The 16,564-nt window shown below is 40.3% G+C and overlaps 1 protein-coding gene across 1 annotated transcript in view; it reads right to left on the reverse strand.

Moving 5' to 3' along the window:
• The window catches only part of LOC119429101 (receptor tyrosine-protein kinase erbB-4), a 297,900-nt gene that overhangs the window by 3,803 nt on the left and 277,533 nt on the right, over positions 1–16,564 (reverse strand). Inside the window, exons 24-26 of the mRNA XM_037696818.1 lie at positions 5,001–5,098; positions 4,116–4,286; positions 932–1,217 (exon numbers count right to left, since the gene is read on the reverse strand). Coding sequence (XP_037552746.1) covers positions 932–1,217; positions 4,116–4,286; positions 5,001–5,098 — 555 coding nt within the window. The remainder of the gene's footprint in view (positions 1–931; positions 1,218–4,115; positions 4,287–5,000; positions 5,099–16,564) is intronic.

A 16,564-nucleotide genomic window follows, 5' to 3' on the forward strand; every position in this document is an offset into this window, starting at 1 on the left:
CTTATTTATTTATTTTTTTTAATTTAATTTATTCATAAAATGTTTTAAAAAATCATTTCCTTCCTCTGTCCCAGACCCGTCCTGGGCCGCCCGTCTGCTGGGATCGGGGTTCGGCCTTCATGAGCAGGCGAGGCCGGGGTCCGGGTAACGGCCTTCTGCAAGTCAGCAGCTCGTATGATCCTCCGTGGTGACGAGCGGAGCTCAGAGCCGGGGAGATGACACCCTGCATGGCCTGAGGGGGCTCCAAAGCTCTGGTGGAGAGGACTGGGGAGACTGGCGAAGCTCCATCTAACTCGCTCTGAATTTTGTTGTTGGCCACAAGCACAAAAAAACGCCTGCACTTCAGCATTAGACCACGGTGTTGTCATTATTGATTTAAAATCTTTAAAATAGATCCAGTTGGTCCTCGAGTTTGAACACCGCTAATTGCAAATGGCGGATCTCGTGTTGAGAAAATTTCTCTCAAAGCCCCAGTGACTCCACCCCCTGACCAATCAGTGACCGACAGTGTTCTGACGTCGCGTTTTGGTGCTGGCTCGGCTTGCTTGGAACCACAGAGAAAATGGGTACTGAAAAAAGGGACCGGTTCTACGAACCATTACTAGTGGAAAAGCCTTGGAACCATGTCGAGTCGAACCGTACTGTACCGTTACTAATGGTAAAGCAGCATATGTGTCCCTGTGATAGACTGGAGACCTGTCCAGGTGTCCCCCGCCTCTTGCACAGTGATAGCTATACATGGGCACCAGCGACCCCCGCGACCCGAAAAGGAAGAAGCAGGTAAAGATCATGGATGGATGAATAGTTACAATGTTCTCTCAGAGAGATCCAAATGGTCCAAATCACATAAAATCAATTTTTGAACGTTCACCCACAACAATCTGACTTGACTCTTCAGGTCAAATTAATTTAGTCGTTTTGTTTAATGTACCTGAGGAGCTCTTGTCCTTCATTGCTGTCATGTAGCCATCCTCATCCGTGTCCCCTCGGGACGTTCTGTCCCCTAGGAAAATGGTGGGGTCAGCGCTGTACCTCTGGGTCCCACTGTCTTCCGCTCCAGTTTGGCTCTGGCTCTTCTTATGTAGGCTTCCATTACAGCACTGGTCCTCTAGGGCTGGACCCTGGCTGCCTGTGGCCTCCTGGTTTGAACTGCCTTGGGCACCTGCCAGGGCTCCTTCTGAAGGGTTTGAACCACCATCTCGATAGCCAAACTGGTTCTGCAATACAGAAAAGGATCAAATTTGACATCTTTATGATCTACGGGTTATTTTTAACACAAGCTTGAAGGTAGTGTTACTTTACGACACGGTGACTGTTTTTTGCCTGTGAGAGTAAAATTCTCAGGTAAAGTTTTGCCGGTGTAGTCACGAGGCTTCAGGGACTCACAAGGACAGTCAGGAGAAGCTACGATTTCAACACCTGAACTTAAAAATAAAAAAAGGATAGCAAAAATCCCCCAAAGACAAAAACAAAACATGACACATGAAACAAAGGGTTTCTCATGGTGCTGTGTTGGTTTGCCGTGGGCTATTTAATCCCACTATCCTGCACTCTTGCAAACTCTTAGTGCTAAGCAGCAATTACAGGAAGCAGAGAAACAAAACAACAAGAGAGAGGAAAACACAGAAGAAAGAAATATCCTGGGGTTATATCTGTCCACCTACTCTTTTAGCCTAACCTCTATCGCTATCAACTTCCCCCTCCCCTAACTTTCTCACTTCATCAGCGCTTCAAAGCAAGTCATTATCTGCTCCTTTTCTCAGCATCAACACAGATAACGGTTCCAGACTGCATCTTTAGTGGCATAACGTGAGTAAATATAACTCCAGTGGATAAATTCGACAGCGGGGTGTTGGACTGCATGATCAAAAACATTCTTGACCTCAAACACGACTTTACTGTGAGTTTATTTTTTTGGGTAGGACAAAGAGACATGTCCAAGTCACAAGGGTAAAGAACAAATCTGAGGAAACGATTTACTTAAATAAATAAACCTTTTTATGTTACACTCCATGAAAATACTTGAGTTGAGATTGCATTTGTTCTTCTTTGTTTTATCCTGAACGTGTACACCCACAAATGTTGCATCAAAACGACCAGCAATATATCGTGATGTGTGCAATGATTGTGCCTACAAACCTTTTTATTACCTTTATTGGCATTTTGAGTTACTATGGCGATGTAATTTGCAAAGATACCATTTTTCTCATTGAAAAACACTAACAGAACTCTGAACAGCTTCTAGCCGCCACAGTGAGGTCATATGACCTCGAGTGGAGAGGTCCCTGACCATAAACACTGATTAACTTTTGGAGCCATTTTGGTTCAAGATGGCTGCCACAGCTACATCATAAAACTCAAAATTGACTATAACTCAGTCATTATTTGTGATCTTGAGCTGAAATCTGGAATGGTTACAGCTGAGAGTGAGTTGTTGTATATTCCTAATGCAGATTAAAAATACAAGATGGCCACTTTAGCTAAAAGGGAAAAAATATCTCAGCTATTTCAAAAGATATTGAGCTTAAATTTGGTGTGGTGTTAGCTGACAGCGACGTACAACACATTCTGAATTCAAATCTAAAAATGCAAGATGGCCACTGAAGCTAATTTCAAATGGTTTTAACTCAGAGGTTTTTAGAGCTATTTAGCTGAAATTTGGTGTATTCGTAGCTGAGAACAATCCCAGTGCTTCTCTTACCATTATACAAGTGGGGCGCCCAGCACCATCAACAGAACTAAGCGCACTGCCTGCTGACCTACCCCACCATTTACAACTGTCAGTATTAATCGGTATTGATGTAGCTCGGGGCACATTATGAACGCGCTAGCAAAAATGTTACTGACATACCATTCCACATCCCCCCGCCATCAACAAAACCAGCAGCAATATAGCACTAAGCTAGCAGGCGAGCAAAACAGATGTGACTCCGTCCCACACCCTCACCCCGATCGACAAAAAACCCCAAAACTAAACAAACAAAATAAAAACAGATGAGCAACCTGCCAAATGAACTGATCTAGAGGAAACACTGAATCCCTAATAGACTCTGATTGCAAATCAAAAATCCAAGATGGCTGCCTGATTTAAAAAGGAAAAATACTATAAATCAGCCATTTTTAGAGCTAATACGCTGAAATTTGGTGTTGAGCAATACCCAATAAATACTGAATTAAAAAAAAAAAATCAAGATGGCCACCAAAGCTACATTTAAACGGCTTTAACTCCGCTATTTTTACACCAAGATCTGAAATTTGGTTTGGTTATAGCTGAGAACCTTCCTCATCACATACTGAATCCAAATCAAAAATCCAAGATGGCCACATAGCTTAAAAAAAAAAAAACTAGTAGATTAAAATCATAAGAGGAACAAGGCGAGCCGAGGTGGGTCCAATGTTGGCAGAGGCGGAAACAAAATAATGTTCACAGTTAAAAATAGTTTTTCAAGACTTGCACAAAGAAGGCTGTAACTTACACAAAAAAGGCTGTAACTTGCACAAAAAGAAGAAAAAAGACAGATCACTTCCTGTCAAACACTCATTATTCAGTGATACTACATAAAATGTTCCTGTCGTTTTTGCAATTATTCCTCAAATTTGAGCCGTTAATTAGAGTCCAACATTAGCAGCTCATTAAGATTGTATATATAATCCTGTATCACACAGGCTGTGAAGGTTGTTGTCTGGCTGAAGACACATAATGTTGACAAAATGCACACATTTTTACTGGAATTTATGTTGACGTTGCACTTATGGCTCACTTGCAGATGTCCCTGAGAATAAGTTGCAACATTTGTGAATCATTCCAGTAAATGACAAGCAAATTTGTTGAGATTTAGTCAAATAGTGTCTTAGTTTTGTGTCAATTGTCTATTTATTCATAATTTATTCATTTATTGTGTTTACAATCAGTCATATTTTGTTTTCACACATCAAACCCTCCCAAAATTTTTGTCACGTTTTCTCACTTTCTAACTTGCAAAAAAAATGAAAGTGTCTCTGCAACTTGTTAGTAAATTGAGAGCACCACGGAAGTCATGTCATGGATTTTTAGTCATAAATCCTGTTTGTCATCTTGCAGCTTAGTGAGAGGCCAGCGTTAGTGGTGATCTTACTCTGTTAGAGTCGACCCGAGGCCTGGATGAGCCTGACGGAGGGTTCAAACTGAAGCCTCGTGGCACCAGATACTCCTCAGCGTCCATCAAGTCGTCAAGGTCCTCTTCGTCCAGCAGGCTCTGGAAGAACTTGCTGTCATTTGGGCTGGGAAGCTTCATGCGGTCGTCTCCCTGAATCAAAAGAAAAGCATCACAATGCATTACAGTAGTCCCTCATTTATTGCGGGGTTACGTTCCAGATAGGTGAAAATCCGCAAAGTAGGGACGTTATATTTATTTTAGTATTTATATATATTTTAAGGCTTTATAAACCCTTCCCACACATTGGAAATGTTCTTAACAATCTTGTAAATGCTCTAAATGGTGCAGCGAAATAGAGAAAGGCTCAGTTCAGGTTGCGCTTGATTGTTTTAGATAGACAATCCATGCCACTCATGCGTCTCACTCAGGTAAAAGACAGAACCCCACCCCCTCCTTTCTTTTTCGAGGCTGTATATTGTGCACCTGCCTGTTGTGTCTCTACTCTGCTGTCTGCTGCCTCAGAAAGAGAAAGGAGGGGGCGCAGGGGGTGTCTTGTCTTACAGCCAAGTGAGCCGCACTCAGCCACTCTCTCTCTCTCTCTGCTCCCTGAGCAGTAGCGATGGGGAAAGACAGACCTCATCCACCCCTTCATTCTCTTTTTGAGCTACAGCCTCAGAAAGAGAAAGAAGGGGGCGGGTGGGGTCTGTCATTTCCCATCTCCAATCGTGTGTAATGTGCAATCTTACGTTGAAAACCTGCAAAAGAGTGAGTCCGTGAATGTCGAACTGTGAAGTATCCAGGGTCTGCTGTAGATGTTTATATAACTGGCTGCACATTAACAAAAGCCTGCTTATGCTAACATACCTGGATGACCAGGTATCGCTGTGGGTCGCGTGCCATTCTGCAGAACTCGGCTGCTAGCTCCTTGAACTTGGGCCTGCTGTCTGCATCAATCATCCAACCTGTGGAAGACAACAAAAAGCAGAAAGGCTAAACATAAATAAGTAAAACGAAGAAAGGACCAAGTGAAGTTGTTGGAGTTCCATCTTTTCTCCTGCAGCTCTTTGACACCAGATGGAGCCAACAAGCTCACACCTTTGGACCATTGTCCTAATGAGCTGTAGGAGTATAAATGACAGTTGATGACTACACTTCGACGCTGGTGCATTATCTGCCTACAGGTAGATGTGTTCCTGGCCACTTCACTATTCCTTGAGTTTTGTAAAGACTAAAATCTTGTTTCTTATGTCTTTAAGCTTTTAAGGGGCGGCTGTGGCAGTCGTCCTCCAATGCCTGAGTTGGGGGTTCGGATCCACCAGCAGTCACATGCTGAAGTGTCCCTGGGCAAGACACTGAACCCCTCATAGCCTCTGATGTGTGTCCCATCAGTGTATGAATGTGATCTAAAGCACTGATTAGTCTCTTTAGAATGATTTGTTCAATTAGCTTTGTATAGATCTAGTAGAATGCTGTATGAATGGGTAAATGAGGCACAGATTGTAGTGTAAAGCGCTTTGAGTATCTGGATAAGAAAGAAAGGCACTATATAAGTACAGTCCATTTAATCCTGTACTCCTCCTGTGCCTTGGACCTTCCTGGTTTCACCATAAGCCTCCTAGTGATTTCTCCAGTCGTTCATCGCCTTCCACCACCTGCCCATCGATCTATGCAACCTTTCTGAGACCTCCTTGTTTAAGACTACCGGAACTATTGGACATTCACCCATGTGAGAACCCCTTCCTCCAACAGTAAGAGTCGAACAACATCAAACCATCCTCAAGGTTCCAAACCACTTAACTCTTGTCCTTTCCAAGGTTCCAGTCCCTCCCAAGTGAGTTGCTGTTAACTGTTGATTTCACATTTTGTAAATAAACACCGTAAATTATTCTCTTGTCTTGGAGTTGCTCTTTTTGGTCACTAGGAGTGTCGAACTCAGTCACCAAAAGGAGCCAAAATGTAAAACTTTGTCCGAGATGTGGGCCACTTTCAGCTGCTACATTACCTCGAGTCAAATACCAGATATTTTTTCTTGTTTGCGGGTTCCTCAACAGGAGTTTGAGTTTGCTCATTTCTTCTTCTTCTTCTGGCTTTTCCCTCTTTGGGGGTTGCCACAGCAAGTCATCCTCCTCCATCTCACTCTGTCCTCTGCATCCTCTGTCCTCACTCCAACTACCTCCATGTCCTCTCTAACTGCATCCATATATATTATCTTTGTCTTTTTCCTGGCAGCTGCATTTCTAACATCCTTCTACCAATATACCCACTGTTCCTCCTCTGGACATGTTCAAACCATCTCAGTCTGGCCTCTCTAACTTTATCTCCCAGTTGTTCAACCTGTGCTGTACCTCCGATTATCTCATTCCTAACCTTATCCATCCTTATCACTCCTAAGGAGGATGTCAACATCTTCATTTCTGCTACTTCCAGTTCATTCTCCTGACTTGTCGTCCATGTCTCTGTCTCCAGACCATATAACATAGCTGGTCTCACCATTGTCCTGTAAACTTTTCCTTTGACCTGTCTCATTTGCTCTTTGCACATCAGTCAGTAATGACAGAATGATTCAACCGTCTTTCTGACTTCAAAGTTAGCTAGCTGGTAAGAGAAGTTTATACTAAATTACGTATTTATCAGTTTTTTAAAGTGAAAATTAGAAGAGATACAACATTTTACCATTTTAAATTATCATGTTGTGTGACCAAATTTGGCCCGCTGCTCTTGAGTTTGACATGTGTGGCAGTAAATCCTTACAGAAGGGGTTATTGCACTTTGGCGGCTGTGGCTGAGTGGTTAGAGCAGTCGTCCTCAAATGCAAGAGTTGGGGTTCGACTCCACCAGCAGTCACATGCCGAAGTGTCCCTGGGCAAGACACTGAACCCCTTGTTGCCTCTGATGTGTGTCCCATCGGTGTATGAATGCGATAAAGCTCTGATTAGTCTCTTTAGAATGATTTGTTCAATTAGCTTTGTAGCGATCTAGTAGAGTGCTGTATGAATGGGTAAATGAGGACACAGATTGTAGTGTAAAGCGATTTGAGTATCTCGATAAGATAGAAAGGCGCTGTATAAGTACAGTTCATTTACCATTTACTTTCTTTTACTTTAATATTTTGCACTATTCTTTGCTCTTTTCTTATGAAAAGACTTCTTTTAACCTTCCACTCCCGTTGCTGTTCATTAAATTTCTCTCAGCCTTGCTACATCACCACTCTTCTGCATGCTCTTCAGCTCTCGAGAACTTTTATATAAGCAAAATAAATAAATTAAAAAAACGATCAAACTTTATAATGTAGCTTAAAAATTGTCGCAAAACAAAGAATGCGCTGCAAGGTCTGTTAAAAAAAAACAAAAAACAATAAGAGTGTATCAGTTTGTAATTCTTTTTGATAACTTCAACCAAATTTTTAATTAAAGAATGCTGATTGAGCAACCATGATGCTCATTTTAATTAATTACTTTACAATCTGAGGGCCAAGAGTCTCAAGAGTGGTTTCGAGATGGATAAAAAGCAAAAACTGTGTTTTTTTTTCCTGTATAGTTCCCAGGCCACATTTTTCTCCCTCAGGCTCCAGCTGCTGTAAACACAACAAACCCCTGAAGGTAAAATGAAACAGCAGGTGGTGTCTGGGCTCGGATTGAAAGAACCGAGTCCTGATTTTCACGTTTACACCTCGATTGCATCCCCTGCAACACTGATAGGTAAAATGTAGCCTGCAGCCGACTGACTGGGGGACCCATTTGAACATCACCAATTTATCGCACTTGACTTTAGCGGTTAACACGGTGACAAAAACTCAAGATGTGTTTTAAAATAAACATCATGTTCAATAAAACATGTATAGTCTCTCTCTCCTGTCAGACTTTGTTCGGTTCATCTTTGTTCAGCTCGTATTTGTTTGCCACCACCCAGGAACATTAACTAAATGAGGTGCAATTACGCCAGCAATCAAACGCCATTTCATCTTTATTGGGACGGCGCTGAGGCAGAACGGTAGGCAGCGTGACGGCAAAACAAACAGCTTTCGGTGAACATGCAACCACAAATAATGCAGAGCTTCCCTCTGACCTTTGAACGGGCGGTGTGACCGGTTAGTTCATTTAACTCTGCGATCAGCCTGTTTAGGTTATTTTTAATGCTAACAGTGATGCTAACCTGTTTGTCAAACATTATTTTAGATTATAAACAAGCGGTACGTCGATGTCCTCGTTGCTGAGAGGGGTTTGAATAGTGAATGTAGTTTTTTGAGAATGAAGTAAACCTTAAAGGTTTTGGTGCAAGATATTCAAGTGGGTAGGGGTTACACTGTGGATAAAAGAGGGAGGAGTTTATTTCTTGTCTTTTATTTCTTGTTTAGATAACCTCACTGTCATCAGAACCACTCATGCTAATATAGATTTGTTTCTTTTTCACTTTTGGCGACTTGTTTCTGTATTTTTGTTGCATGCTTTGCATAAATCCTAGTTTATGTTAGTTTAGTTTATGTTAGTGCTAGCATTAAGCGTGTAAATGTCCATGTTTGTGCTGCTGTTCGGCATATTGTTTTTGTACTATTAGTGTTTAGTGTAGTCTTAGTTTATCGTTTTTCTTAATTCATATCTTAGAACTTATTACTGTTTTTCTATACAATTTATACTTTTGTTGGTTGTAAATGGGACCCTGTGTGCACAGCTTCGTTCCACCACATGTACCTCATGGGATGCGAATGACAATAAAGAAACCTTGACCATGACCTTGTAAATTATAGCCAAATCAAACCAATGAGTATCGTTTTCATTCATTCAGCCTTTATTTAAACAGATAAATCACATTGGTCAAATTAGCTGCATTTTGCTGGGGCGGCACAGCCAAATGAAGCTGATGATGGTTGCTCCAAGCAGAGAACAGAATGAAGGTGGCAAGCTATGGCAAGCCAATTGTGTCATAAAAAGTTAGAGCATCCCTGATGTCATAAACATGATAAATGTCAGAGCATCCCTGATGCATCCTTACATTTCTATGCTGATGACACAGTTGTTTAGTGTCGAGCTAACACAGTTGATAAGGCTTTCCAGCTTTTGCTATCTGCATTCGACATCATCCAGTCAGATTTGTTCCATCTCAAACGTGTCCTAAATGCCGACAAAACCAAAGGGATGTTGTCTTCAAACAGGAAGTCAGTCCCAGGAGTTCTTTCTCTGATTTTATCCTCAAATGATGTCCCTATTGAATTTGTCAATTCCTACAAATATTTGGGTATCTTGGTCAACTCGCATCTCTGTTTTAAGCTTCACGTGGAAAATTTGCTAAAGAAACTGAAAGTTAAACTGGGTTTCTTTTTCAGAAACAGATCCTGTCTAACTCTGAACGCTAGGAAATACCTTGTATCTGTGACTTTCCTTCCCTCCATTGACTATGGTGACATTATTTACATGAACGCTCCTACAAGCACCCTGCAGATGTTGGATGCTGTCTATCATGGTGCACTAAGATTCATAACTGCTGTAACTACATACCCATCACTGCACCCTGTATTCATTGGTTAATTGGTCATCATTAACTTCACGCATGGTGCTGGCAGACATCTTTAACACCTCACTTATCCTGGAGACAGTTCCCACCTGCCTGAAGACTGCCACCATCATCCCAGTCCCAAAAAGCTCTACAGTGACTGGTCTGAATGACTATCGGCCAGTGGCCCTCACCCCGATAGTCGCTAACTGCTTCGAAAAACTGGTCATGACTCACATCAAAACAACCATCAACATCAACAAGGACCCTCATCAGTATGCATACCGTGAGAACCGATCAACAGAGGATGCCATCTCCTCTGTGGTCCACACTGCGCTCAACCACCCGGAGCAGAAAAACTCTTACATCCGTATGCTCTTTGTGGACTTCACATCCGCCTTCAACACCATGATCCCCCAAACCCTGATGGACAAACTATCCACACTAGGACTAAGCCCCTCCATTTGCAACTGGGTACTAGACTTCTTAACAAACAGACCACAGTTAGTGAGGATCCACAACTTCTCCTCCTCCACCATAACCCTCAGCACTGGCTCTCCTCAGGGATGTGTGTTGAGCCCCCTCCTGTTTACTCTGCTCACATATGATTGTGCAGCTACCCATCCAGGCTGTCACATTGTAAAGTTTGCAGATGATACAGCGGTGGTGGGATGCAAATGAGTCCTCGTGGCTCAATGAGATTAACCTGTATAAATAAAGCTTAAATGAAAAATATCTGGTGAAGATTCTCAGTCATCCAGAACATGGTAAATTAAAAAAATGTTCAAGACAAAAACAATAAAGTATAAAGTATAATAAAGTCCAGTTGTTTTCGTCTTGATCTTTTTTGAATTTATCATTAATAGCCACTTTTATGATACAACGACATGCCTTACTTCTCCACTGCCATTTAGCGGCTGAAAATGGTACTGCTCAATATTTTCAGTCAGAAAGAATGAAAATGGTCATATCTCGGCCAAAAATTGGTTTATAAATAATGGGAAAAAATCCATAAATACGTCACTTCAGCCTATAAGTCGCAGGGCGTGCAAATTATGCAAATAACTGCTACTTATAGGGCGAACAATACGGTATGTTGCTTATTTTTCAAGTTATCATGTTCACATCATAGAGGAATGGCATTTACAATTCCTCCTCTTCATGCCGAAACAGAGGACAATAAAATACAAAGTACAGCTATCGCCACTTTTTATGAGCAAAACAGCCATATTAGATTTTGAGGTTGGAACTGTTCACGTATCCCCATATTCTACCTTTGGGGGGACATTCCAGTAGATTTTATAACTTTGAAGTAAAAAAAAAAAAAAAAAAAATGCTGTGAAAACAATGGAATGCACCATTAAAGCTTTTTGTAATATCTGTGTATGGTGTTTAATAATAATGTCAAAGGAAGCACAAGTACCATATTTTCCGCCGTACACGTTGCACCACCCTAAAAGTCACATTAGTCCAAATATGTCTAAAAAAAGTGCTTCGCCGTATACATCACATCTATTATGAGTCACCGCTGACGCGTCCCGTTTGTTACACAAATGCTGACAACCCATAAATGTGGGCTGGTGTTGTGCCAAAAATCAATGGGCTGCCAAATGGCAGCTGTGGGAGCATGCACGGGAGGAATTTAACAAGAATTTAACAAGATTAATACCTAAAAACAATTATTTGTTTGCTCGAAATTATAGTAAATGCGTGTCTCAGTCTAACATTTGCTTAATAAATGCACTTTGACGGTCAAATCAGCTGCATATCAAAAGCCGATACACGTAAGTAAACGCGTGCACACGACAAGTCACTATGCAAATTTAACAAGATAAACACCGAAAAACAATAATTTGTTTGTTGCAAATATGTCTCAGTTGGATTATTCCTTTTAAAAAATGCACTTTAATGGTCAAATCAGCTGAATTTCAAAAATAGTTTTGCTGCTGAGGTGCTCCGGGAGCGCGCAGAGGGAGGAAATCACCTAAAACAATTATTTGTTTGCTCGAAATTATATTAAAGGTGTGTCTCAGTCTAACGTTTGCTTAATAAATGCACTTTAATGGTTAAATTAGCTGCATTTCATCCGGGTGGTGCAGCTGGTTTAACTTGCATCAAGCAGCAAGCAGAATGAAGGTGGGGAGTCTATAGCAAGCCGATCGTGTCATTAATAGCTGGTGAAGATTCTCAGTCATCCAGGACATGGTAAATTCAAAAATGTTCGACAAAACAATAAAATATAAAGTATAATAAATAAAGTCCAGTTGTTTTTGTCTTGAACTTTTTTGAATTTGTCATTATAGCCACGTTTACCTATTACATGATACAACGGCATGCCTTACTGCTACTACTACTCTTCTACCATCTAATGGCTTAAAATGGTACTGTTCAAAAACATTTTTTTTCAGTCAGAATGAATGAAAACAGTCAGATCTCAGCCAAAAATTGGTTTATAAATATGGGAAAAAAATCCATAAATATGTTTCTTCGGCCTATAAGTCGCAGGGCATGTAAATTATGAAAGAAAAAAAATGTGACTTATACAGCGAAAAATACGGTAAGAAGCTACTATGTTGTTCACTTTCCTGCTCAGGTAGAGCCAGCTGCCACTTAAAAGTCGTGAAATATTTAACTTTTTGTAGTTTTATGTTTTTGAGGTGCACAAAAATAAGCTAAGAACTGTAAATTTTAATCTAGTTTGGAAGGAAATGCTCTGATTTTCATTTAGTCGGGTCTTATTGGACATAAATTCACTTAAATAGCCAAATAATACATTTGTGGATTTACAGAGAAAGACAGTAACAGCTCTGTGACTTGGTATTGTTTTAAATAATACAACAAGATTTTTACTTACCTCGAATTAAACATAATCACGTGTACATAATTGGCAAAACAAAACAAAAATATTTCTAAAATTAGAAACATCCCATCTAAAATGATGCAGAAAAACTGGTTCATGTATTTGTCACGTCTAGACTGGACTATCGCAATGATTTTATATCTGGGGGGTGTACAAATACTTCTTTAAAATGCTGCTGCCAGAGTCTTAACTGGAGTTAGTAGGAGAGATCATATCTCTCCAGTTTAGTTTCTCTCCATTGGCTCCTTTTCAAGTCCAGAATATAATTCAAACTCTTACTTAGAACCCATAAAGCCCTCAACAACCTAGCTCCATCATATATTAGAGATCTTATTGTTCCATATTTTCCTAACAGAGTACTTCGCTCTCAGTTTGCAGGCTTACTTGTGGTTCCTAGAGTTTCCAAGAGCAGAATGGGAGGAAGATTCACTCAATCTTTATTTATGCAGGTTAATCCCACTGAGTCTCTGGGACTCATTTACAAGAGAGACCTGATTTTAACAGAGTGATGACAACGGTGGACAATCATAAAAAACATACGAATTGAGAAGAACAAGTGAAAGAAAATGGTATTAAAAAAACTAAACAAAAACATCTACATTGTAAGGCGATGTAAAATACTAAAAACAGGAACATGTCTGCATTGATTTTTCTCAGGAACTTAGATGTTTGAAGCAACTTAGAGAGGTCGAGGTCAAGAGCTTCAGATCTTTTTGCAAGATATTCCAGGAAACAGGAGCGGAGTAGGCGAAGGCCCTTTTTGCCAAGTTCAGTCTGTACTGAGGGGACACTGCAGGTAATAATGTCCTGGAAGTGCACGCTGTAGCTGCACTCACGCAGAGACATGTAGGAGGAGATGTATGAAGACAGCAGACCAAGAAGTGATTTAAAGATGAAAATGTACCAGTGAGAGAGTCTGTGTGAAGTTAATGATGTCCAGTTAACCAGTGAATACAGGGTGCAGTGGTGGGTACGGTAGTTACAGCCAGTTATGAACTGATATCTTTCAATCAGGCTCCTCTATTGTGGAACCAATTTCCAGTTTCTGTCCGTGAGGCTGACACATTGTCCAGTTTTAAGACTGGACTTAAGACTTTCCTTTTTGATAAATCCTATAGTTAGGGTTGGCTTTTTATGCTGCTATAGACTTAGACTACTGGAGGACAAATTGATGTAATTTCCTTAAATGAATTGCTAAAATTGAATAGTTTTCATTTGATACTAATTCTATCTTAACATGTGATTCTTGACCTGCCATTGTGTATCTATTCCTCCTTCCTGTTCCTCTCAAACCCAGCTAGTCGAAGCAGATGACCGTTTGTCCTGTCTGGTTCTGCTAAAGGTTTCTTCCTGACGAGTGAGTTTTTCTTTTCCGCTGTCACCTTCATGCTTGCTCAGGATGAGAGTTCTGCAATGGAGCTAAATTCAAAGCAGTCTGCTCCTCAGATAAATAATGTTAAATTATTATTTTTAAATGTGAACGCTTCTGTTCAGTGCCCTGAGACGACTTCTGATGTGACTTGGAGCTTCATAAATAAACTGAACAGAATTGAAAAAAAAAAAAAAAAAGCATAAAACAAAACAGCTTTTTGTGCTACTGGGTGCAATCAGAAACAAATATATTTTCAATGCTGTCATTTACATACATTTTGATTTTGACATCTTGAGCCTTAGTTATTTTTAAAACAAAAGTTTATTAATAACCATAACCATAGAAATATTCTAAGTTCAGTTCATATGAAGTTATTTTTGTGGGAGTTTGAGGCATCGGACTAAGTTCCTCCATCATAAACGAGTTCTGACAAAGTGGAGTAATCACCAGACTGGTGCACCAGAATGTGGCCAAGACGGCTGGCACGGCTCAGTGCATGTTCTGGCATATGTGGCTGGACAGTTTCCTGGAAATATGGGAGGGTGGATCCCTCGGTGACCCTGGACAGCAGCATCGGGGTTCTGAACTCAGCCAGGAGACAGAGCGATAGAAGAGTTAGAGGACGGTGAAGGGAAGGTGGGGTTTTGGATTGGCTGTACGAGCTGGAGACAGATTTGGAGTAAGTCGGGCGGGAAGAAAGTGTGGCGGTCCAGATGGAGGATGACACCAGCAAAGAATGGGGGTAGAGTCCCCGGTGAGGACTGGTCGGCACATCACAGACCATAAAGCAGCATCTCATCACAGTTTCATGTCAACACGCTTCGATCTTTGCCTCCTCGTTATAAATCAGCTTCTCTCCCAGCCTTGAAATGAAGCCCCAGAGCTTCAATAACATTTCAGCAGACAAATTTTGAAAGAATGAACTCTTATTAAACTACAACTCATCTGTATCGCCTCCGCTGGAGTTGCAGTGTAAACATGGTCTGGAATTAAATAAAAAAATACAGGTGTTCCACAACTCTCACTGCTTTGAAACAATATATGGTTTAGTGCTTCCATAAGCACAATTCAACATAAATATTAAATAATGGTGTAAAAATATAGAATTTAGTGACACAAACTGAAACCAGAGAAATTGCGTTTCCTGTGAAAATGCAGTGTGAATGCTTGTTGCTGAAGAACTTGCTGAAAAACAGCTGAAAACAGCTATATACATTCTGAAATGCAGCTGAAATAGGAGCTCAAGCCTAAATTAGCAGAAGAAAACTGAAGACATATTTGCTGAAATTGGTTTAAATAAGCAGAAATGACCACAAAATTAGTAAATTATTTAAAAAAAAGCTGAAATAAGCAAAAAAACAACAAACAAAAAACAAAAACCAAACAGCTGAAAAGTAGCCGAAAAAGCAGAAAGAAGCTTAAATAACCAGAAGGAAGTGGAGAGAGCGCAACTTAGCTGAATTGGGCTTAAAAAATTTTGAAACGGGCGCAAAAATGTGGAATTAGCTGAAAAAGTTAAAAGTAGCATAAAGACAGCTAAATGGTACCTGAAATAAACTGGCATGGATAAGCTGAAAAGAGCATAACAAGCTGAAATTAGCATAACGAGGTTAATTAGGCTGAAGTAGCATAATTTAACACAAAAAATTTGAATTGATCAGAAACAGCTGAAATTAGCAAAAAAAAAATGCTAAAAAGGTAGCTGAAAATGTAGAACAAGTTTAAATTAGCAAAAGAAAGCAGAAAGAATGTTTGCCCAGTTAGTCTTAAAGAAGCAGAAATGAGCACAAAACAGTGGAAATAAAGCTGAAATAATAAGAAAAAAGCTGAATAGTAGTTAAAAAAGCTGAAATAAGCTTAAATTACCAAAAGGAAAAGGGGTGAGCACATTTTTGCTGAATTGGATTGAAAAACTGTTGTAATGAGTGCAAAACATGTGGAATTAGCCGAAAACGTTAATTAGCATAAAACAGCTACAATGTAGCTGAAATAGCAGAAAAAGCTGAAACTTGCAGAAATAAGCTGAAATTAGCAGAAAGAAGTTAGAAGAAGCACATAAATGTTGTAGTTAGCAGAAAGGATCTGATGTAATGTTATTAAACAGCATGGGATATATTTTCATTGTTATGCTGATGATACACAGTTATATTTGTCCATGAAACCCAATGAAGCCAATCAGTTAATTCGACTACAAGCATGTCTTAAAGACATAAAAACCTAAATGACCCTAAGTTTTCTGCTTTTGAACCCAGACAAGACTGAGGTTTTGGTTTTTGGACCTGAGCATCTTAGAAATTAATTTTTCAGTTTTTCTCCCTCCTTAGATGGCATTAATCAGGCCTCCAGCTCTAATGTTAAAAATCTTGGTGTTATTTTGATCAGGACATCTCTTTTATACATAGGCATTGCAAACATTATACGTGAAGGGGACCAGATCCTACCTCGATGACAGATCCTTTTGTTTCCATCAAATATTTTAGTTCTGCAGCGGCAGAGCTTAAATGGGGGGTTCCGCAGGGGTCCATCCTGGGTCCCCTCTTATTCTCTTTATACCTGCTGCCACTTGGGGCTATTTTCCGTAAACACAACATACCCTTTCACTTCTACGCCGATGACTGTCAAATTTACTTCCCCCTAAGACACAATGGAACACGCTCTATTCAACCTCTGCTCGACTGCCTGGCTGTCATCAGGGACTGGACGGCTTTA

The sequence above is a fragment of the Nematolebias whitei genome, chromosome 23 (genome assembly GCF_014905685.2).
Source record: "Nematolebias whitei isolate Nwh7 chromosome 23, NemWhi1, whole genome shotgun sequence".
In the NCBI taxonomy this organism is placed as follows: domain Eukaryota; kingdom Metazoa; phylum Chordata; class Actinopteri; order Cyprinodontiformes; family Rivulidae; genus Nematolebias; species Nematolebias whitei.